At 43.9% G+C, this 23,713-nt stretch overlaps 1 protein-coding gene across 1 annotated transcript in view; it reads left to right on the forward strand.

The window, feature by feature from the left end:
• Positions 1-23,713, forward strand: part of LOC123763349 (uncharacterized) — a gene marked incomplete in the record, with an annotated part of 345,009 nt that overhangs the window by 178,167 nt on the left and 143,129 nt on the right. The window contains 1 exon segment of the mRNA XM_069303180.1: positions 19,653-19,782. Coding sequence (XP_069159281.1) covers positions 19,653-19,782 — 130 coding nt within the window.

Below are 23,713 nucleotides of genomic sequence, written 5' to 3' on the forward strand. Positions count from 1 at the left end.
ATTAATTCAGGAAAATTTGGCTTATTAGGCAAATCGGGCCTTGCATAGTAGGCTGAGAAGTGCGTTCTGGCTACTAGGTACGACATATATATATATATATATATATATATATATATATATATATATATATATATATATATATATATATATATATATATATATATATATATGTCGTACCTAATAGCCAGAACGCACTTCTCAGCCTACTATTCAAGGCCCGATTTGCCTAATAAGCCAAGTTTTCATGAATTAATGTTTTTTCGTCTACCTAACCTACCTAACCTAACCTAACCTAGCTTTTTTGGCTACCTAACCTAACCTTACCTATAAATATAGGTTAGGTTAGGTTAGGTAGGGTTGGTTAGGTTCGGTCATATATCTACGTTAATTTTAACTCCAATAACAAAAAATTGACCTCATACGTAGAGAAAAGGGTTGCTTTATCATTTCATAAGAAAAAAATTATAGTAAATATATTAATTCAGGAAAACTTGGCTTATTAGGCAAATCGGGCCTTGAATAGTAGGCTGAGAAGTGAGTTCTGGCTACTAGGTACGACATATATATATATATATATATATGTATGTATGTATGTATGTATGTATGTATGTATGTATGTCGTACCTAGTAGCCAGAACACACTTCTCAGCCTACTATGTAAGGCCCGATTTGCCTAATAAGCCAAGTTTTCATTAATTATTATATTTTCTCTAATTTTTTTCTTATGAAATGATAAAGCTACCCATTTCATTATGTATGAGGTCAATTTTTTTTTATTGGAGTTAAAACTAACGTAGATATATGACCGAACCTAACTAACCCAACCTAACCTAACCTAACCTATCTTTATAGGTTAGGTTAGGTAGCTGAAAAAGTTAGGTTAGGTTAGGTAGGTTAGGTAGTCGAAAAACAATTAATTCATGAAAACTTGGCTTATTAGGCAAATTGGGCCTTGCATAACCTATAAAGATATGTTAGGTTAGGTTAGGTAGGGTTGGTTAGGTTCGGTCATATATCTACGTTAGTTTTAACTCCAATAAAAAAAAATTGACCTCATACATAATGAAATGGGTAGCTTTATCATTTCATAAGAAAAAAATTAGAGAAAATATAATAATTCATGAAAACTTGGCTTATTAGGCAAATCGGGCCTTACATAGTAGGCTGAGAAGTGTGTTCTGGCTACTAGGTACGACATATATATATATATATATATATATATATATATATATATATATATATATATATATATATATATATATATATATATATATGTGTGTATGTATGTATGTATATATATGTATATGTCGTACCTAGTAGCCAGAACGCACTTCTCAGCCTACTATGCAAGGCCCGATTTGCCTAATAAGCCAAGTTTTCATGAAATAATTGTTTTTCGACTACCTAACCTACCTAATCTAACCTAACCTAACTTTTTCTGCTACCTAACCTAACCTAACCTATAAAGATAGGTTAGGTTAGGTAGGGTTAGTTCGGTTCGGTCATATATCTACGTTAATTTTAATTTCCAATAAAAAAAATTGACCTCATAGATAATGAAATTGGTAGCTTTATCATTTCATATGAAAAAATTAGAGAAAATATAATAATTCAGGAAAACTTGGCTTATTAGGCAAATCGGGCCATGCAAAGTCGGCTGAGAAGTGAGTTCTGGCTACTAGGTACGACATATATATATATATATATATGTCGTACCTATTAGCCAGAACTCACTTCTCAGCCTACTATTCAAGGCCCGATTTGCCTAATAAGCCAAGTTTTCCTGAATTAATATATTTACTATAATTTTTTTCTTATGAAATGATAAAGCAACCCTTTTCTCTATGTATGAGGTCAACTTTTTTTATTGAAGTTAAAATTAACGTAGATATATGACCGAACCTAACCAACCCAACCTAACCTAACCTAACCTATATTTATAGGTAAGGTTAGGTTAGGTAGCCAAAAAAAGCTAGGTTAGGTTAGGTTAGGTAGGTTAGGTAGACGAAAAAACATTAATTCATGAAAACTTGGCTTATTAGGCAAATCGGGCCTTGAATAGTTGGCTGAGAAGTGCGTTCTGGCTATTAGGTACGACATATATATATATATACACACATACATACATACATACATACATACATATACATACATACATAAATACATACATACATACATACATATACACACACACACACACATACACACACACCATTGTGTGTGTATGTGTATGTGATCTCACAAACTATTGTGAGAGGGCAAGAGACCTAAAGACACAAAAATGGAATCAGTATAGGAAGAGGCCAAACCCTCAAACATACCAGCGATACAAAGATGCGAGAAACAACTATACGGCAGTAAGGAGAGAGGCAGAAAAAAATTTGGAAAGGGGATAGCGGATAAATGTAAAACATAACCGGGCCTATTCTACAAATTCATAATCAACAAATTGCAGGTAAAGGATAATATCCAGAGGTTGAAAATGGGAAACAGATTCACGGAAAATGAAAAGGAAATGTGTGAAACATTAAATGAAAAGTTCCAAAGTGTGTTTGTACAAAATGAAATCTTCAGAGAACCAGACACAATAAGAATTGCCAGAGCACAACATAGAGCGGATAGAGGTGTCTAGAGATGAAGTGGAATATATGCTCAAGGAGCTCGGTAAGAACAATGCAGTTGGCCCAGATGGAGTTTCACCATGGGTTCTGAGAGAATGTGCATCTGAGCTCAGCATTCCAATTCACCTGATCTTTCAGGCATCCCTGTGTACAGGAATCGTAGCAGACGTGTGGAAACAGGCTAACATAGTTCCAATCTACAAAAATGGCAGCAGGGAAGACCCCCTCAATTATAGACCTGTATGACTGACAAGTGTAATAGTGAAAGTATTGGAAAAACTAATCAAAACTAAATGGGTAGAACACCTGGAGAGAAATGATATAATATCAGACAGACAGTATGGTTTTCAATCTGGAAGATCCTGTGTATCGAATTTACTCAGTTTCTATGATCGAGCCACAGAGATATTACAGGAAAGAGATGGTTGGGTTGACTGCATCTATCTGGACCTAAAAAAGGCTTTCGACAGAGTTCCACATAAGAGGTTGTTCTGGAAACTGGAAAATATTGGAGGGGTGACAGGTAAGCTTCTAACATGGATGATAAATTTTCTGACTGATAGAAAAATGAGGGCAGTAATCAGAGGCACTGTATCGGAATGGAGAAATGTCACAAGTGGAGTACCACAGGGTTCAGTTCTTGCACCAGTGATGTTTATTGTCTACATAAATGATCTACCAGTTGGTATACAGAATTATATGAACATGTTTGCTGATGATGCTAAGATAATAGGAAGGATAAGAAATTTAGATGACTGTCATGCCCTTCAAGAAGACCTGGACAAAATAAGTATATGGAGCACCACTTGGCAAATGGAATTTAATGTAAATAAATGTCATGTTATGGAATGTGGAATAGTAGAACATAGACCCCACACAACCTATATATTATGTGAGAAATCTTTAAAGAATTCTGATAAAGAAAGAGATCTAGGAGTGGTTCTAGATAGAAAACTATCACCTGAGGACCACATAAAGAATATTGTGCAAGGAGCCTATGCAATGCTTTCTAACTTCAGAATTGCATTTAAATACATGGATGGCGATATACTAAAGAAATTGTTCATGACTTTTGTTAGGCCAAAGCTAGAATATGCAGCTGTTGTGTGGTGCCCATATCTTAAGAAGCACATCAACAAACTGGAAAAGGTGCAAAGACATGCTACTAAGTGGCTCCCAGAACTGAAGGGCAAGAGCTACGAGGAGAGGTTAGAAGCATTAAATATGCCAAAACTAGAAGACAGAAGAAAAAGAGGTGATATGATCACTACGTACAAAATAGTAACAGGAATTGATAAAATCGACAGGGAAGACTTCCTGAGACCTGGAACTTCAAGAACAAGAGGTCATAGATTTAAACTAGCTAAACACAGATGCCAAAGAAATATAAGAAAATTCACCTTCGCAAATAGAGTGGTAGACGGTTGGAACAAGTTAAGTGAGAAGGTGGTGGAGGCCAAGACCGTCAGTAGTTTCAAAGCGTTATATGACAAAGAGTGCTGGGAAGACGGGACACCACGAGCGTAGCTCTCATCCTGTAACTACACTTAGGTAATTACAATTAGGTAATTACACGCAGCAGCAGTTGTGTGGTGCTTATATCTTAAGAAGCACATCAACAAACTAGAAAAGGTGCAAACACACGCTACTAAGTGGCTCCCAGAACTGAAGGGCAAGAGCTACAAAGAGAAGTTAGAGGCATTAAATATGCCAAAACTGGAAGACAGAAGAGAAAGAGGTGATATGATCACTACATACAAAATAATAACAGGAATTGATAAAATCGATAGGGAAGATTTCCTGAGACCTGGAACTTTAAGAACAAGAGGTCATAGATATAAACTAGCTAAACACAGATGCCGAAGAGATATAAGAAAATTCACTTTCGCAAACAGAGTGGTAGACGGTTGGAACAAGTTAGGGGAGAAGGTGGTGGAGGCCAAGACCGTCAGTAGTTTCAAAGCGTTATATGACAGAGAGTGCTGGGAAGACAGAGAGTGCTGGGAAAGGTTGAGCTCCTTGTAGCCGTTTGCGCTCCTTGTCGCCGTTTTGGCTCCTTGTCGCCATTTTAGGCTCCTTGTAGCCGTTTTGGGCTCCTTGTCGCCGTTTTGGGCTCCTTGTCGCCGTTTTGGGCTCCTTGTCGCCGTTTTGGGCTCCTTGTCGCCGTTGGGCTCCTTGTAGCAGTTTGGGCTACTGTCGCTAGTTGGGCTGCTTGTCGCCGGTTGGGCTACTTCTCACCTTGTTGGGCTACTTTTCTTTCGCGTCCTGCGCATGCGCCGTGGGAGTTTGTTTTGGTTCCGGGCGGTGTGCACACGTGTTCTGCATCCATTTCTCTCGTGGGCTTCGCCTCTCGCTCTTTTCTTAATCCAAGCCGTGCCCCATTGCTTTGGTTGCCCCGTTGCTTTGGGGGTGTTCTGGGGTGCCGCTGTGGGGAAGTCACGAGGTTTTTCCCTGCGTTCTAGGGTGGGGAGCCTCCTTCGCCGCTCCCCTCCTCTCCAGCATGGACGCCCTGGCCGCCTCCGGCGGCTACGGACTCGAAAGCTTGCGTCATGGCCCTTCAGCGCCTATGTTCTGCAGGTGAGTTGGTGCGGTTTGGCGTCTCCTTCGTCCTGATGCTGTTTTTGTTTTTGGAAGTAGGAATGGGTGTACATACGTACTTGAGAACGTGGACCGTATCACCCGAGGTGTCTACTGCAGGGCTATTAGCCCATACAGGGCAGCTCTTGTTCTCTCCACCTGATTCCTTCCTCAGTTCACGGGTGTCTGCGGGTGGCCTCTTGGCCCTTCCGAGGCGGCTCCTGCCTGTACTCCTGCCCCTCTACTATGCTTGTCTAACCTTGCTTGAGTTTGGGGCCCCGCCTCCACCTTGTTCCGCAGTGCAATGGTGGGGGTGCCTGTTCGGTGGTACGTTTTCCTGTGTTGAAGGTGTTTTGTGCTCGCCTCCTTGTGCTTGCAGGATTGGGTTCTGGGTCTTTGGTTCCGCCTCTCCCCTGTCGTTTGCCTGTCGAGTGGATTCTGTGCTTCATGGGTGCTCTCGTCTCAGCTCTTGGGGCTGTGTATGGGGTCAGCCCAAGTTGGGCTGCCTAATGTGTTCCTTCTATTGCCTGTTACACTGCACACGTTTCTCCTACCGTCCCTGTGGCTCAGTTGGGTGCTCGGTTTCCGCCTGTGTCCCCTTGTGTGTCACTCGTGTACCTTACCTTGAGGTTACCTTGAGGTGCTTCCGGGGCTAGGCGTCCCCGCGGCCCGGTCGTCGACCTGGCCTCCTGGTTGCCGGACTGATCAACCAGGCTGTTGGACGCGGCTGCTCGCAGCCTGACGTATGAGTCACAGCCTGGTTGATCAGGTATCCTTTGGAGGTGCTTATCCAGTTCTCTCTTGAACACTGTGAGGGGTCGGCCAGTTATGCCCCTTATGTGTAGTAATGTACGATTTATCTATCTTCTCTGTCGCTTCCTCGGGGAGTGTGGTGACGTTTTGCTGCGGTTTTGGTACTGCAGCTGCGTGTCGGGGTTGGTTGTGGCATTATGTTCGGCCCTTCCGTGCTCCCTCTGGGGCCCTCCTTCCTTGCCGGTCTTGCTGTGCCGGGCCTGGTTTTTCCATGTTCCTTGTATTCTCTGTCTTGTCCTCGCCTCGTTGTGCTGGCTGGGGATGAGCTTGGGGTCTTCGTCTCGCCCCTCGCCTATCCTCCAGTTTCCGTTCCAGTTCCAGAGCCTAGTGGGCTCCCTTCCTTGGTGTTTTTCACGGCTGCCCCGGGGTTTTTCTTGACGCTGGGGCTTTGAGGGGACAGCTCGGCCCCGGGGCTTGCAGGGTGGGTTCCCGGGACTGGGGTGGGGCTAACGTGAGGGGCCTTTGGCCCTGTTGGTCCCCGCCGGGGTATTTCTACCCCTCTGGGCGGGGCTTGCGGTTTTGTGGTGTGGGGTTTTTTCCGTTCCCCCTCTCCGCACGTGCTTTGTGGGCGTCGGCCCCTCCCTGGGCTCGGTTTCCTTGTCCATTGTGCCCGTTGTTTCCGTCCTGTCGGTGGGTGCTTTTCTATGGTCTTCGCCCCTTTTTTCCGGGACGGGCCTTCTCCGTCATGTCCCCCTCTTCTTGGGGTTTCTGCATGACTTTTGGTCTCGGGTGCGACGGGGTTTTGGTGCCTTCGTCCTTTGTGTTTGCTTCTTTTTGTTCTCGAAGGTTCGGGACGGTTTTGCTCCTTCCCGTTTTCTGGTGCGTCTGTCGTCATTCGATTGAGCTTCCCTCTGGTCCTTTCTAGGGCTTATGGGTCCTCTTCCCGGCAGCTTCTGGGTGTTGGCCTTTTTGTTCTTTTGTGCATATCTCTTCTCTTCGCGCTGTCTCGGCGCTACTCGTTTTCCTGGGGGCGATTTTGCTCCTCTTAATGAGTCTTTTCGCTCCTGCCCTGCTGCGGGGTGGCTCCTTATGCGGGTTCCTTCCCTGTCAGCTGCACTTGTGGCGGTGGACTTGCACGCTTGTGGCATTTTGGTTTTGGTCCTGGATTTTCTTTTCCCTCCTGGGGCTGTCATAGGATTGGCTTGCGGAGGATGTAGAGGCGCTTGGGGTCGTTCCTGGGTCTGGCACCTTGGTTTCTGCTGCTAGCTTTCGGTATCGATGTTCCTTCTGTGACGTTTCGCAGGCTGTCTCATGCATTGTTTCACCTCCGGCCTGCTTATGCACTGCCTGTGCCATCCTGGTCTTTGGACAGGGTGCTCTCCTGTTTTTCTTCTCCTTGGTGGTTGTGGCTTCTTGGGGTCAGGTTTGCTTTGCCTCGGCTCTCTTTTTTTTATGTTGGCATTGTCCTCTGGGGGTCGTGTGGCAGAGCTTCATGCTCTTATCAGGTGCAGTGGTTTTTGGCTCTTATGGGCTTGGTCATAGGTTTCTTCGTCTGCGGCCGTTTTCCCTTTTTTCTGGCGAATGTTGTGCCTGCTGCTTTCCGGAGGGGTCCTTCGGTTGTTGTCTCGACTTCGTGTTGAGGAGTGGTTCACCGACCGCCTCCCGGGTATGTCCCCTTGTTTTCTTAGGTAGTCTTTGGTGAAGTAGCTCCAGGGAGCCGTAGGGGCTTCCCCCAGAAAACCAGCGTTGAATGTAATGAAACGCCCTTTTCTGGGTGGGTCCCGGAGGCTTCCTTGGCACCCTCCCGCCCTCCGGTCGGCGTTTTTTTCGCGGTTTTGATATCCAGCCTCAGAACTGGGGTGGGGATCGCCGGCGCGGGGGTCTGGGGTTCCCCCTTCCCCCTCCCGGGAAGGGGGAACCTGCGCAGACATGCAACGCGGCTCGTGTGACGTCATGCTTGTTAGTTCGTTTTCCTGGGGGAGTTCTGTCCGCTCGTTTGTCGATTTTTGTTGTTAACCAGAATAGGGGTTTGTTTTGTGGCGCTTACCTTTCTGGGTGCCTGTCCCGGTCGATGGCAGATATAGAATGCTCCAAATCACATGTGCATTTCTATGGGCCATTGCTCCTCGTGCCTCTCTGAGGGGACCAGGTTCTGGCTCGTGGTCCCCGGTAGGCCTAGAACTCCACCCACATCAACTAATGCAAAATAGTTAGGGTATCCATATCAGCCATGGATAGCTCCGGGGAGCCTCCGGGACTCACCCAGAAAATGGCGTTTCATTACATTCAACGCTGGTTTTTTAGGCGATGCTGTGGTCACAAGCTGAACAGCAGTGCTGTGAGCTCATGCTGCGTGTGCCAGCCTTGGTGGTTCACTCAGTACTGAGGTCCTTATACCTGGGAATGTTGCCTACGATTTAAAAAAAATGGCTTCTGTTTACAAGTGTCCTGATAATGGTGAGGTGAACCCCGTATATCCGCAGGCCGTTTAAATCTTGCATTGTACTCCAACACGTCAAGCCCGTGCTACTTGGGACTTGTTCCGAGTAGCTGAATCTATAACAACAACAACATCCAACACATCATATGACGTGATGCGCAGTTTAAGGGTTAATGATTTTTGTATATGGACGCAACATTACAAGAAACAGTTAGAACCTTGGAAAAGCTATTTAGGATATTGAAAACCAAATTTTATGGTTTGTTTTCATTTTAAGTTGGTAAGATATTCTTTCACTCTAGTATGGCCTTGTTACCTTTTTGAAAATGAGTTCTGAGGTTGGGTATGGGGGAAATAAGCTAGATGTAAAATTTCTTTACAGACATGTTCACTTTGTAGTTGTCTCATCATATTATAGTTTGAAATTAAAATTTTGTTAAGTGATATTAGCCCATACAGCATGGAAAATGCATCCAGGAGGCATTTCTTGTTGAAACGAATTAGGGTTTGTCCCACATAGTTCAATGAATCGAGGTTGCACTTGACATAATTTTTTTACAACATTTTAAAACATAGTTTGTCTCCCTCATTTTGTAGTTTTGTACCTTATTCATTTTATCTCTGGTATGATATATATAATATTTTTCTGTAAGGAGCTCCTTTGGCTCCCTGGCGCTGTCGAGCTAATATGCAATACTTTAAACCAGGGCAATAGTCAATGGAGTTCTGTCTACCGGGACCACGAGCCAGAACCTGGCACCCTCAGAGTGGCACAGGGAGCAATGGCCCTGGAAAACCCACCCCTGTGGTTGGGAGTTTACCTTATCTGCCATCGACCAGGGTTAGGCACCCAGAATGGTAGATATAACAAAACAGACCCCACATGGTAAGAAAATTGCAACTGAAAACTAAACGGAGGTAGAACTCCTTCAAACCCCAAGGAACAAGCAAACAAGCAAATGTCACATCATGCCCTCGTGCTGCTTATCCGTGCAGGCACCCCCCCCCCACCCCCCCGGAGGGTGAGGAGGAACCCCGCACCCACGCACCGGCTACCCAACCTTAGTTCATTGGCTATTGCAATTGGGGCGGTCGTCATCTCTGGCCTCGGTTTCCCAGCAGTGTTCTTCCTTGTGGTGTTCCCTGTTGATTCGTGGTGTGCTGGCCAGGTGTACCGGAAGTGTACCGGGGCTGTGTGCGCTTAGGGAGGCCTTCCCTAAGTGCCCTGTGAGTACTGCCCTTGCATGTCAGGATTATCTTTTCTGGTGTGTTCGGCCTTTGACCCGGAGTCTTCCGAGACGTGTTCTTTGCTTTTTCTCCAATTTACTTACTCTGATGATATTGATATTCGGGTACAGGTAGCAGCCGCATTGCATGCTATGTTTAGGTTGCTGCAACACCTTATGTTAGTTGCGGGGTAGTAACAGCCTCGGGGCACCCAGATGCCCAGAGGCTGCCCCGTTTTGGTTATCAGGACACGGACTTGGGGGCATTAGTCGCTTCGACTTTGGTTCAGTCCATGCTCCTTGGTCCTTCCCCTTTTGTTTGTCCTACCCTCCCACCCCCCCCCCCCCTCCCATTTCCCTTGTGCTTTTGGCTCCAAAATGTCTGAGGGTTTCGGAGTTGGGGCAGGGTTTAGACGGTAATGAGACTCGGGCAGCTTCAGGGGGTTGCCCCGTTCGAGTTGTGGACGGAGGAATTTGAACCAGTTCCTCCTGCCGAGGCTTCTGGGTCCCACCAACAGGCACCCTTCTTTTCTGCCTTTTCCATGGACTCAGCCTTTTTGTTCAGGGGTGGAGGGTGTGGAGGACTGCTCTGCCATGGGTCCCGACTTGTGGGATCCCGAGGTTAAGGAGAAGTTGACCAGGGAGGGGCTTGGGCTCCCTTTGACCCAGCTTTGGTTTTGATACTATCTTTGCTGGGCCTGTTGTTGCTGGGGAAGGTTTTTTTTTTTAATCCCCCTTCCCTGTATGAGTATGATTTGGGGTCAGCTCCTCTCCGGGGTTCGGTTCTGGGTTCTCTTGGGTTCCTAGGGTCCTTTCCAGAGGTTTTCTGCCTCTCGTATCTCACCCAAGGGGGGTTTGGGAGGCGCTAGCAGCAATCCTCCTGAAAGACCTGGATTCTGCCTCTGTCATAGGTCCGTCATTTTTTTAATTTAGTTCTTCTTCCCCGTATTGGGTACGTTTGGAGGTTCTGGCATCTTCCTGGCTGGCAGACTGCCCAATTCTTTTCAGTGGAGTCTTGGCATGAGTTCTGTCGGACCCATACACTTGACTGGCGAAAAACTAATATTGCTCTACAGGTTTACCTGGAGGGAGGGGGGGGGAGGACCTTGACCGCCTTAACCCTTAAACTGCGCATATCGGGAGCCCGGAAGCGAAAAATTAGAATTATGTAATAATTATTATGTAATAAAAGTAACTTATTAAAAATGTTAAACAAATCTCCAACTTATTGGTTTCAATATTGTGAAACTTTCATAAAAATATTTTCAGAAATTGATTTTAGAGTTTTTTTTTTTTTTATAAATAAGAACGTTTTGTTGATAAGGCGAACAGCTCCTATTAACTGGAACTTAAGGATAATGCAGTAATAAAGAGATGCAAGCACCTGTTCGAAGCTCAAATAAGAATAGTAGTAGTAAGAAGTGTCCACAAAGTGGATATGCAGCTGGTGCCTTTATAGCATTGCTGAGTAATACATAACACAAATAATAATGAGTAACTATGTTATTATGCTCTATTTTGTTAAATATTATATAAATACATTGTTGACCAAACCACACACTAGAAAGTGAAGGGACGACGACGTTTCGGTCCGTCCTGGACCATTCTCAAGTCAATTGTGATGAGGGAAGGAGGCGAAGGCAAGAAATAGGCAAGAGAGAGGGGAGGAGAAAAAAATCTTAGAGGAAGAAAAAGCAAGGCAAAGGGTATGAAAGGTAAGATGTAATAAAGGGGATAGTAATAGGAATAAGAACATAAGAACAAAGGTAACTGCAGAAGGCCTATTCGCCCATATGAGGCAGCTCCAATTTATAACTACCCAATAATAAGAAGGGGGATAGTAATAGGAATAAGTAGATAGTAATAGGAAAAAGTAAGGGATTCCTAAGAGAGAACAAGGGAAAGAAAAAGAAAGAAGGAAAGATAAATGGAAGGGTAGGCTTATGTTAGGTCACTTTTGTTGGAAAGTTTAGAGCATATGAGTATATACTGTGAAAGGGAAGAGTCAACAGCAACAAAGCCAGGACTCAAGTTCATGTTGGGTACATTGTGTATTAGAGCCGATTCAACTAGACGGCGTCTGTAGAGAGTAGAGGCAAGAAAGATTATTTTGGAGTAAAACCAATCAATAGGATGATTAGAATCCCTCACATGACAGAAGAGAGCATTGTTTGCATCTGCAGACTTAACACTTCTTTTGTGTTCTTTAAGTCTGTCATTAAGTAAACGGTCAGTTTCACCAAAGTATTGAAGAGGACAAGACGAACAGGAAATAGAGTAGACACCAGCAACATTAGAAGCAGGAGGAGCAGTGTGCACTAGATTGCTATGAAGTGTGTTAGTTTGTCGAAGGGCGAGCTTTATGTCAAGAGGACGAAAGGTATTAGTAAAAGTTTTGAGTTCAGATATGAAGGGAAGGCAGAGCACAGTGCTACTAGTGTTGGAAGCAGGTTTAGGATGAAAGAAATTTTGTTTATTTTGTAGAAATTTGGTTTATTTCGTAGAAATTAAGAACATAAGAACATAAGAACAAAAGAACAAAGGTAACTGCAGAAGGCCTATTGGCCCATACGAGGTAGCTCCTATCCATAACCACCCAATTCCTACTCATAAACATGTCCAACCCACGCTTGAAACAATCGAGGGACCCCACCTCCACCATGTTATGCGGTAATTGGTTCCACAAATCAACAACCCTGTTACCGAACCAGTATTTACCCAAGTCTTTCCTAAATCTAAACTTATCCAATTTATACCCATTGTTTCGTGTTCTGTCTTGTGTTAATACTTTTAATACCCTATTAATATCCTCTTTGTTAAGTCCATTCATCCACTTGTAAACCTCTATCATGTCACCCCTAACTCTGCCTTTCCAGTGAATGCAATTTAAGCTTTGTTAATCGTTCTTCATATGAAAGATTTCTAATTTGGGGAATTAACTTAGTTATCCTACGTTGGACACGTTCAAGTGCATTTATATCCATTCTATAGTACGGTGACCAAAACTAAACTGCATAATCTAAATGGGGCCTAACCCGAGCAAGATATAGCTGAAGAACCACACCAGGTGTCTTGTTACTAAAGCTTCGATTAATAAATCCCAGTGTCCTATTTGCCTTATTACAAACATTCATGCATTGATCCTTTTGTTGTTTTAAATTCTTACTAATCATTACTCCCAGATCCCTTTCGCAATCCGACTTCACAATCTCAACACCATCTAGCTCGTATCTTGTAACTCTGTCATCATTACCTAGCCTCAGAACTTTACATTTATCAGCATTAAACTGCATCTGTCAATCTTTTGTCCATTTCAAAACCCTATCTAGATCAACTTGAAGTGATAGTGAGTCTTCTTCCGTGTTAATTTCTCTACTGATTTTTGTATCATCTGCAAATCTGCAGATGTTGCTACTCAAACCTGAATCTAAATCATTTAAATGTATTATAAACAACAGAGGTCCCAGGACAGAGCCTTGAGGCACTCCACTAACAACATTATCCCACTCTGACTTAACTCCATTTATACTAACTCTCTGTTTCCTTTGGTAATAGCCATGCCCTAATCCAACTTAATATAGCACCCCCAATACCATTAGCCTCTATTTTTTATTCAGTCTTTCATGTGGCAGCTGTATCAAAAGCTTTGCTAAAGTCTAGGTACACAACATCACAATCCTTACCACTATCAACAGCCTCAACTATGCTGGAATAAAAAGATAGCAAATTTGTTAAACATCAACGGCCATTTGTAAAACCATGTTGCGACTCATTTATTAATTTATGTTTTTCATAATTTGGTTTAATTTTCATAATTTAATTTCATAATCATAATTTAGACAAAGTTGGTGCATTTGCCTAGTTGATTATGCACAAAAAATTGGAAAGTGTTTGTGCAAGTTTTAAAAATTTGAGTTATGTCATATGTGTGTGTTTTTGCATACTTTAACCCTTAACCCTTAACATGCTCGGGGTTTAATATCCTGCCATCCCCACAGGCGCATGTCATTTTGAAAAAAAAAAAAATATTTTTTCTTTCTAGCCTGTTAATTTGTGTTCACTGATCACGGGAAAAATAATAAAAAAATCGTAAGTGGCATATATTGCCCGCTATAGGGCGGGGAAGTCTGGCAAATTATAGGCGCTGACTCAGCGTGCGTCCCAGGCGGTCTGTTGCTCGCAAGCTGTCAGGCCAGAGTTGCCACAAAGAGATAATTACCGAATTATTTCAATGTCTCTGATTGATTTTTCATACTTTTTTTGCTGTAATATTATTCAATAGTGTGTAGTTTGATATATTTATATAATAAAATGAGTGAATCATTGCTGTACTCAAAAATATGGTGTGCATATTGTTGATTCAATTATGTTCATCAATCAGTGAACAAATACTTTGTCGGTTATTACACTATAAGCACAGGTTATATATAAGTATTTGCATGTTTTGTTCACTATAACGAACCACTAAGTAGTTATAATGAGTCAAAAAGTAATGAGGAGTGACCGCCGTGTACCAGCCAGCCACTCTCGCCCTCGCTCCAGTCATCTGACTCACCCTCATTCTCCTCCCACAATAATGTTTTTGCTATAATTCACTATATACAGACGTTATATATAAGTATCTACATGTTTTGTTCACCATAACTGTACATCTAAGCTTGTATGGCGAGTAAAGGCACAGAGATGTGGCTACTCTCACAGTCAGCTGATCGGCGGCCGCCCTCAAGGCCAGACGCACTAATATTTCTCCTCCAACAATACTGTGTGGTGTTATTACGCTATATACACACATTATATATAAATATTCACCTGTTTTATTCATCATACTTGTACAAATAAACTGGTATGGTGCCCAAAGACCATCGTGGTAACCAGTAAACAACACCGTCGTCTGCACGGTGGCGTCGTGCAGACGACGCCATTGCCCTCACCAAAATGGCGGCTCCAAACCTTCTCTTGCTCTTTATACCCTCTATACGCATGTTATATATAAGTATCTACATTTGTGTTCACCATAGCGAACCACTAAGCTGGTATGGTGAGTGCAGTCAATAAAAGGTGGCCACACACAGTCAAAAGACATCGCCACCACCCTCCCTCCCACAGTATTACACCTCCTTCCATGGCGCACAGCGCTAAATATCACCACAATCCTGCTATTATCAGAACCCTGGTCAGTTTTATCACTGTCAGGGGTCTTCTGTAATAATATCATCGCTACATAATAGCATGAACAAGTATAATTTGGCATTTTTAGGCGATGCTGTGGTCACAAGCTGAACAGCAGTGCTGTTAGCTCATGCTGCGTGCGTCAGGCTTGGTTGCTCACTCAATACTGAGGCCAATAACACCCGGGAGATTGGCCCACGATTTTAAAAAAAATGGCGTCTGTTTACAAGAGCCCTGATGAAGGTGTGGTGAACCCCGTGTATCCGCGGGCTGTTTAAATCTTGCGTAGTACTCCAACACATCATATGACGTGATGCGCAGTTTACTGGAACAATGTCCAGCACGTCATATGACGTGATGCGCACTTTAAGGGTTAAGCTGCTAAGGGTTTCTAAGGAGATTTACACCCCTGTGCGCAAGAAAAAAAATTCTAAACAATTTTTTCGTCTTCTAAAAATGTAATTTGTGTTCCCTGAGCACGGGAAAAATAAAAAAAATCATAGGGGATATATTTTGGGCGCAATAGGCCGAGGAAGTCTGGCAAAATGTGGGCGTTGACAGAGCGGTCGTCAGAGCTGGTCAGCGTCACCCGAGCTGACAGGTGGGAGTTGCCACAAAGATATTATTACCTAATTATTTCAATGTTTCTGATTGATTTTTTCTTAGTTTTTTGCAGTAATATTATTCAATAGTGTGTATTGTGATATATTTATATAATAAACGGGGGTGAATCATTTCAATACTCAAAAGTATGGTGTGCATATTAGTGATTCGATTATTATGTTCATAAAACAATAAACAAATAGTTTTGCTATTATTACACTCTATACACAGTTTATATATAAGTATCTGCATGCTTTGTTCACCATAACAAACCACTAAGTTGGTATTGTGAGTCGAAAAGCAACGAGGAGTGACCGCCACACACAGCCAGCCACTCATTGCCACTCCCTCAACAACGCGTCACTCGCCCACTTTCTCCTCCCACCATCCTGTTTTTTATTTTATTCACTATATACAGACGTTATATATAAGTATCTACATGTTTTGTTCAACACAACTGTTCAACTAAGCTCATATAGTTAGTTCAGGCACTAAGAGACATCGCTACACATAGTCAGCTGGCGGCTGCCTCCCTCACACATTCAAGGTCACACGTACTAAATTTTTCCCCCAACAACACTGTTTGCAGTGTTATTACACTACACACATTATATATAAGTATCTACATGCTGTTTGCACCGTAACTGTACACCTATGCTCTTTGGGTGCCCAAAGAGCATAGTGGCCACCCTCTACACAGCTAGACAAGTCATGCAGACGACGCCACCTCCGTCACCCAGATGGCTCCTCCTAACATAATCCTTTTGCTGGTATTACACTAATACACACATTATATATGAGTATCTACATTTGTGTTCACCATAGAGAACCACTGAGCTGGTATGGTGAATGCAGACAATAACAGGTGGCCACACAGTCAGTAAACGATGCTAGTCTCCCTCTGTCCCTCAGCATCACTCCTCCCACAGTGCTAATTATCACAACAATCCTGCTATTATCACAATCCTGGTCATTTTTATCACAGTCAGGGGTCATCTGTAATGCTGTCATCGCTAAATAATAGCAGTTATATATATATTTTGACATTTTTCAGTGATGCTGTGGTCACAAGCTGAACAGCAATGCTGTTCGCTCATGATGCGTGCACCAGTCCTTGGTTGCTCCAACAGTACTGTGGCTCTCACACCGAAGAATATTGCCCACGATTTAAAAAAAAAATGGCATCTGTTTACAAGAGCCCTGAGGAAACTAATGTGAACCCTGTGTAGCCGCGGGCCATTTGAATCGTGCCTGGCACCCTATGGCATATATATATACGCCATGCGCACAGTGGGACGTTACTCATGGCGTATATATACGCCATGCACAGTTTAAGGGTTAAGAGTTGATGCGTGCTCATTCTCCCCTATGTTTCCTCGGGATGTTGGACTAGTGAAGCTGCTTGTGCAGTTTCCCTCCCTTTCGTCATCTTTGGTTGCGGAAGACTTGCACGCCTGTGGGCATTTGGTTTCAGGACTTGCGCTTCTTTTCCCTTCTCGAGCTGTCTTTGGAATGGCTTGAGGAGGATGTGAGGGGTGTTGGATACCAGGTCTTCATCTGAGTCGACCGCACCTTTGTAGTTGTTTGCACAGATTTTCTAGGAGGCGGTGTCTCTGTGTTTGGCTTCTCGCCTCGTGTGCCGACAGGCTGTGCTTGCTCTTTCTTTGGTATCCGCTCGGGCCCTGTCTCTTAGGTTTTCATGGCCTTTTTGTCCGTTGCTGTTTACGGAGTCTGCAGTCATGCAGTTTCTGCAGTCGGCTTTGTCTAGTTGTTATCCTAAGTCGGACTTGTTAGTTCTCTGGAGTGGCTGTTCTCGGCCTTCTTGGAAGGGTCATGCCAGGGGTTCGGGGTTCCGCAATTCGAGGTGGGCCTTTGGTGCTCATTTCTGAGCAGGTGCTTCCTTCAGAGCTGGCGTCGTCTGGTCTGCGCAATGATTGCTCTGATCTTTGGCTGCCTTCTTGTAAGGGGCGTCAGCCCTTTCGTGGGTTGCTTCGTTCATGGGGCGATTGTCTGGAGGCTCGCTCTGTTTTCCTACACCTGGTCCCACGATTCGTGGGCATTTCTGGTCGTCTCCTCCAGCCTGTGGTGGGCGGTGGTTGGTTGGATATGCATGTCCAACCCATGTTTGAAACAATCGAGGGACCCCCACCTCCACCATGTTACGTGGTAATTAAGAACATAAGAACAAAGGTAACTGCAGAAGGCCTATTGGCCTATACGAGGCAGCTCCTATCTATAACCATCCCCTCCTTCAAGAGTTTCGGGGCTGGCAGGGCTGGAGGGGGCAGGATTCTTCCTCTGCACTCCATCGGGTCATCTTGGAATGGGTGCGCTTGGGCGTGGTCGAAACAACCTCGTCCCTGTGGTGGGTTTCCCTGCCTGTTTCCAGTACTGAAAAGGGACTGTGCGGATCTGCGGTTCATTCTGGACTTGTCCTTTCTGAAGCCCTGGATTCCTCTCCCCTCTTTTCGGATGACCACTCTGTCTCGGGTCCGGCTTCTGTTAGTCGGGTGCCTGGATAGTGTCCCTGGTCCCTGGACGTACACGGCTGGTTTGATCTTCTCTTCAGCTCTTTGCATCTGGTCTTTTTCACGCAGGTCTATCACCATCTCTATTGTGATCAGGTAGCTTCTTTGATAGTGTACCACCAGCGAGCTTTGTCTCGGTGACAGTATTAGGTCTCTTGGCATTCTTTCCGCCATTTTCCCTTCTTTTCGTAGGTTGTCTTCTATTTCTGATCGGGTTGTCTTGTTCTTTCTTTCTTGGCTTTTTCAGGACCGACATTTGATGCCGAATACTGTTGCCTCGTATCGTGTGGTGCTGGCGGATCCTCATTAGCTTGCATTCGGGGTGGATGTCATTTCTGCCCCTTTCCGTAAGCATTCTCGTCCTTTATTTCACCACTGGCCTGCTCATGCGCCAACTCATCTGTCCTGGTCCTTGGACCGGGTGCTCTCCTATCTCTCTCCTCCTCGGTTTGTTGTGGCCCCTTCGGTTCAGGATTGCTTTTCTACGGCTCTCATTCTGTTGGTGTTCGCCTCTGGGGGTCAGGTTGGTGAGCTTCATGTTCTCCGGCACAGGGCTTTCTGCTCCTTCGCTCTGGTTAGTAGGTTTCTTTGTTTGCAGCCTTCTCCTTCCTTTTCTGGTGAAGAACAAGACGGCTGCTTTATGGAGGAATCCTTTGGTCATTGATACTTGGTTGGTCAGTCTAGGGATGCATGATGTCTTGTGTCCGGTTGCGACTCTTAGCCTTTACCTGCATGCCTCGGCCTCTGTGGTCATGGATGCACTTTAGTTTGACCTGGTTTCCCTCGTTCCCTATTTCAGGGTTCGGGTCTCCCACGTCATCTGCAGGGTTATTTGGTCTGGCCAGCCTGCAGTCTATCCTCATGCCCATGATGTTCGAAAGTTTCCTGCGTTGACTGTCATTTTTGGCAACATGTCTTGGGCTGTTATTCGGGTGCGGGGAATTTGCAGGTCGAAAAGGTCCTGTCCGCCTATTATATGGTAAACGTTCCTGGTCCGGCTCGTTCTTGTGTCACCTTGGGTTGCAGGTTGCAGCCCGTTGTTTCGTCTTTGAGTTGAGGAGCGCGTGGTGGCATCCTCCCAGATAAGTCCCTCTTATACTTATCTTCAGGGAGCCGAAGGGGCTCCCACAGAAAACCAGTGTTGAATGTAATGAAATGCAATTTACTGGGTGAGCCCTGGAGACTCCCTGGCATCCCTTCCTCCCTCCAATCGGCATTTTCGTTTTGTTTTTAATGCTTAGCCTTGGAGGTTGGGTAGTCGGTGCAGTAGTTTCGGGGCTCCCCCCACCCTCCCTGGGGGGGGGGGAGGAGCCCTCCCTGGGAGGAGGGGGGGCTCATATCCCATCACATGAAATCTGATGTGATGTTTGCTTGTATGCTTGTTCCTTGGGATTGGAGGGAGTTCTGCCTCTATTTTCAGTTTTTATCTGTAATTTTCTTACCATGTGGGGTCTGTTTTGTTATGCCTAACTTTCTGGGTGCCTAACCCTAGTCGATGGTAGTTAAGGTAAACCCCCAACCTGGGAGTTTTCCAGGGCCATTCCTCCCTGTGCCTCTCTGAGGGGGTCAGGTTCTGGCTGGTGGTCCCTGGTAGACAGAAATCCATTGGCTATTGCCCTAGTCTAAAGTAGTGTATTGCATATTAGCCTGATAGCTCCAGGGAGCCTCCAGGGGAGCTTCCAGGGCTCACCCATGTCGTTTCATTACATTCAACACTGTTTTTTTTTTTTTCCAGGTAAACCATCTGATATGTGGGCCTTAGGTGTGGTGTTGTTCACCATGCTCTATGGACACTTTCCATTTTATGACGCGTCTCCTCAGGAACTCTTTCGCAAAATCAAAGCTGCTCAATATACACTTCCTAAGTGAGTAACTTAATGTACATACAGTTGAAGATTGTAAATCCAAACTGGTAACTGGTAAGGACTAAGCCCACTGCAGATTTGTGATTTTATTATATAAAATATAGTATTAATACAGTAACTGCTTGCAAGTCTAGCATTCTGAGTATGGTTCTTTTGTGCAGAATAATCCTTGGTTCTATTGTATTGCATGACCATGGACCTTACCTTTATCATTTGACTACTTTTACCAGTGTTCTATTATTTACATGGTATGTTTAGTGTTAATTTAACAATTGACTGACATCTGAGTCACCAACAGATGGCAGTGTTCACCTGCACAAATAATAACTGAATCTACCACAGCTATAATCATTACCTCGTATCCATTAGCCAAATACTCCTCATGGTCATGGCATGGAAAATGTGGAGAGTAAATTCTTGAGGCCAGTGTATCGTCACTGGTTACCCAGACTCCCCACAAAACTCCTTCACTCCCTCCAAGATTGACTGGCTGGGCTTCTCCAAAAGCCTTACATCTGCAGATGTAACTAGTGTCATCAACTGCACCAAAATTGCTATAAATAATCACCTGTTATGCTGATTTTTCCCTTGGCTACTTTACATCCTTTGATAGCATCCTGTCCTCACTAGACACCATGTGGTCCAAGGTGGCTACTCCTCCAGGGCCTGACTAAACTCCCACTAAATTTAGCCATTAAAACTCCTCTCATTCAGAGTGGTGAACTGTCTGCCATGCATCCTGAGGCTTCTGATTCTCCCTCTCTGCAATGACCTACATATATGTCCAACATTCCAGCCACCTTGTATATCTTCAAAAAATGTATACGTGCCCTCAGTATTGCTGTCATAGGCACCACACTGCTTCATTCTCTCTACACCATGGATGGTTTCCAATTGGCTCAACTGGTCGTGACGTAACTCATCACCTATCTTGCGATTGGTAAAAAACTTGTTCAGCTACCTACATCTTTGTAAATATCAATGGTCTTGCTGCATAAAATTTTCTCACTTTTTAAGTGATATCTGCCTCTAATTTATTCATTCTAACTCTTTCTCATTGTACATCACTCCAACAATGAAACAAACTGAACTCAGTTTTATTCTGCAATATAAATTAATGATAGATGCAAACTTGCCAACTAACAAATTCTGACATCTGTATAATGTGCTTGTGAACTTGCTGAATAGCAAGGTGCCATGCATTCTGTAAGAACTGTTATACAATTTCACTCAAGCTAACACTCAAGCTATGTGCCAGGGTTATCTTCCATGGTTGCTGGCTTGCTTTTTCTCTGCCTCACCACAGATACCTGGTGAGGAGTTCGGCTCCTTCCCAGTGGTCACGCCTTTTGAATCCTCAGGCTTCCAGGTTTACCTGGAGATAAACCAAACGAAAAGAACTAAACTTTCCAAGCACAATGGGGCCCTCGACTTACGATGCTAATCCGTTCCCAGAGACAGATCGTAAGTCGAAAAATCCTAAGTCGAAGCTATTTTTCCCATAAGAAATAAGGGGAATTGAATTAATCCGTTCCCCACCCTCCAAAATATTAACATACAAATACATTTTATACTGAATACAATGTTTTTTTCTAACTACAATACAGTACCTAAGTTTCTCTTACCTTTATGGAGGGCTCTTGATGGCGTATGGAAGATGGTGATGAGGGGGGAGGAGGAGAGTTGTTACTGTTTAGAAGGGGAGTCCCCTTCCATTATCACATCAGGCAGTGATGTTTTCTCTAGGGTACTCTCTCTCCTACGTTTTGCCTGAATATCACTAGGACCTGGTTGTGGTTCAGTGCTTGTTTGTCTCACTACAAATTTGTCAAGAGACATTTGTTTTTACCTTCGTTTTAACATTTGTCTGTAATGATGCATCACAGTGTCATTGAATAGGTTAAGGCAACGACCTACTGCAGCTTGATTTGAGCTGAGTCGTTTCAGCAAAGGTTTGCAATTCTTCCCATGCTGCACACATTTTCTTAATTGTTGAGGAAGAGACATTCTGTACTCTTGTTGCTGCTATATGGCCATCCTTACATGGGTTTTCATACGTTGAGCCTTACCACTGACTTTCCTGGGACTCATGGCGTGATATATAATAATTACTTTAGTGTTCAAAATGCAAAAAATCACCACAAAAGCGGAATTTCTTATAGGCGCGATCGTCACTAAGCGGGCAGCTGTAGTAAACTGAGGCAGGTCGGCCGCGTGACCGGGAACCATGCGCTTGGTCGACCCGAACGTGTACCAACAAATATCGAAAGTCGACAACACCATCGGATGTCGAGTCGCATTTTTCGATGAAATTTACATCGTAACTGGAAATTATCGTAAGTAGGGGCAATCGTATGTCAAGGTGCCACTGTAAAACGAAACTTTCAACCAAACGAAAGGTTGAGGACTTGCTCTCATCAGTGAGGTCTGCTGTGGGATTCAACTAACTGCTATTTAGCCCATAAACTGCGCATGGCGTGTTTGTGTAATTACCTAAGTGTAATTATCTAAGTGTAGTTACAGGATGAGAGCTACGCTCGTGGTGTCCCGTCTTCCCAGCACTCTTTGTCATATAACGCTTTGAAACTACTGACGGTCTTGGCCTCCACCACCACTCTCCCCTAACTTGTTCCAACCGTCTACCACTCTGTTTGCGAAAGTGAATTTTCTTATATTTCTTCGGCATCTGTGTTTAGCTAGTTTATATCTATGACCTCTTGTTCTTAACATTCCAGGTCTCAAGAAATCTTCCCTATCGATTTTATCAATTCCTGTTACTATTTTGTATGTAGTGATCATATCACCTCTTTTTCTTCTGTCTTCTAGTTTTGACATATTTAATGCCTCTAACCTCTCCTCGTAGCTCTTGCCCTTCAGTTCTGGGAGCCACTTAGTAGCATGTCTTTGCACCTTTTCCAGTTTGTTGATGTGCTTCTTAAGATATGGGCACCACACAACTGCTGCATATTCTAGCTTTGGCCTAACAAAAGTCGTGAACAATTTCTTTAGTATATCGCCATCCATGTATTTAAAAGCAGTTCTGAAGTTAGAAAGCGTGGCATAGGCTCCTCGCACAATATTCTTTATGTGGTCCTCAGGTGATAGTTTTCTATCTAGAACCACCCCTAGATCTCTTTCTTTATCAGAATTCTTTAAAGATTTCTCACATAATATATAGGTTGTGTGGGGTCTATGTTCTCCTATTCCACATTCCATAACATGGCATTTATTAACATTAAATTCAGTTTGCCAAGTGGCGCTCTATGAAATTATTTTGTCCAGGTCTTCTTGAAGGGCATGACAATCATCTAAGTTTCTTATCCTTCCTATTATCTTAGCATCATCAGCAAACATGTTCATATAATTCTGTATACCAACTGGTAGATCGTTTATGTAGACAATGAACATTACCGGTGCAAGAATTGAACCCTGAGGTACTCCACTCGTGTGTAATTACCTAAGTGTAATTACCTAAGTGTAGTTACAGGATGAGAGCTACGCTCGTGGTGTCCCGTCTTCCCAGCACTCTTTGTCATATAACGCTTTGAAACTACTGACGGTCTTGGCCTCCACCACCTTCTCACTTAACTTGTTCCAACCGTCTACCACTCTATTTGCGAAGGTGAATTTTCTTATATTTCTTCGGCATCTGTGTTTAGCTAGTTTAATCTATGACCTCTTGTTCTTGAAGTGCCAGGTCTCAGGAAATCTTCCCTGTCGATTTTATCAATTCCTGTTACTATTTTGTTTGTAGTGATCATATCACCTCTTTTTCTTCTGTCTTCTAGTTATGGCATGTTTAATGCTTCTAACCTCTCCTTGTAGCTCTTACCCTTCATTTCTGGGAGCCACTTAGTAGCATGACTTTGCACCTTTTCCAGTTTGTTGATGTGCTTCTTAAGATATGGGCACCACACAACAGCTGCATATT

The sequence above is a fragment of the Procambarus clarkii genome, chromosome 49 (genome assembly GCF_040958095.1).
Source record: "Procambarus clarkii isolate CNS0578487 chromosome 49, FALCON_Pclarkii_2.0, whole genome shotgun sequence".
NCBI classification, from domain to species: domain Eukaryota; kingdom Metazoa; phylum Arthropoda; class Malacostraca; order Decapoda; family Cambaridae; genus Procambarus; species Procambarus clarkii.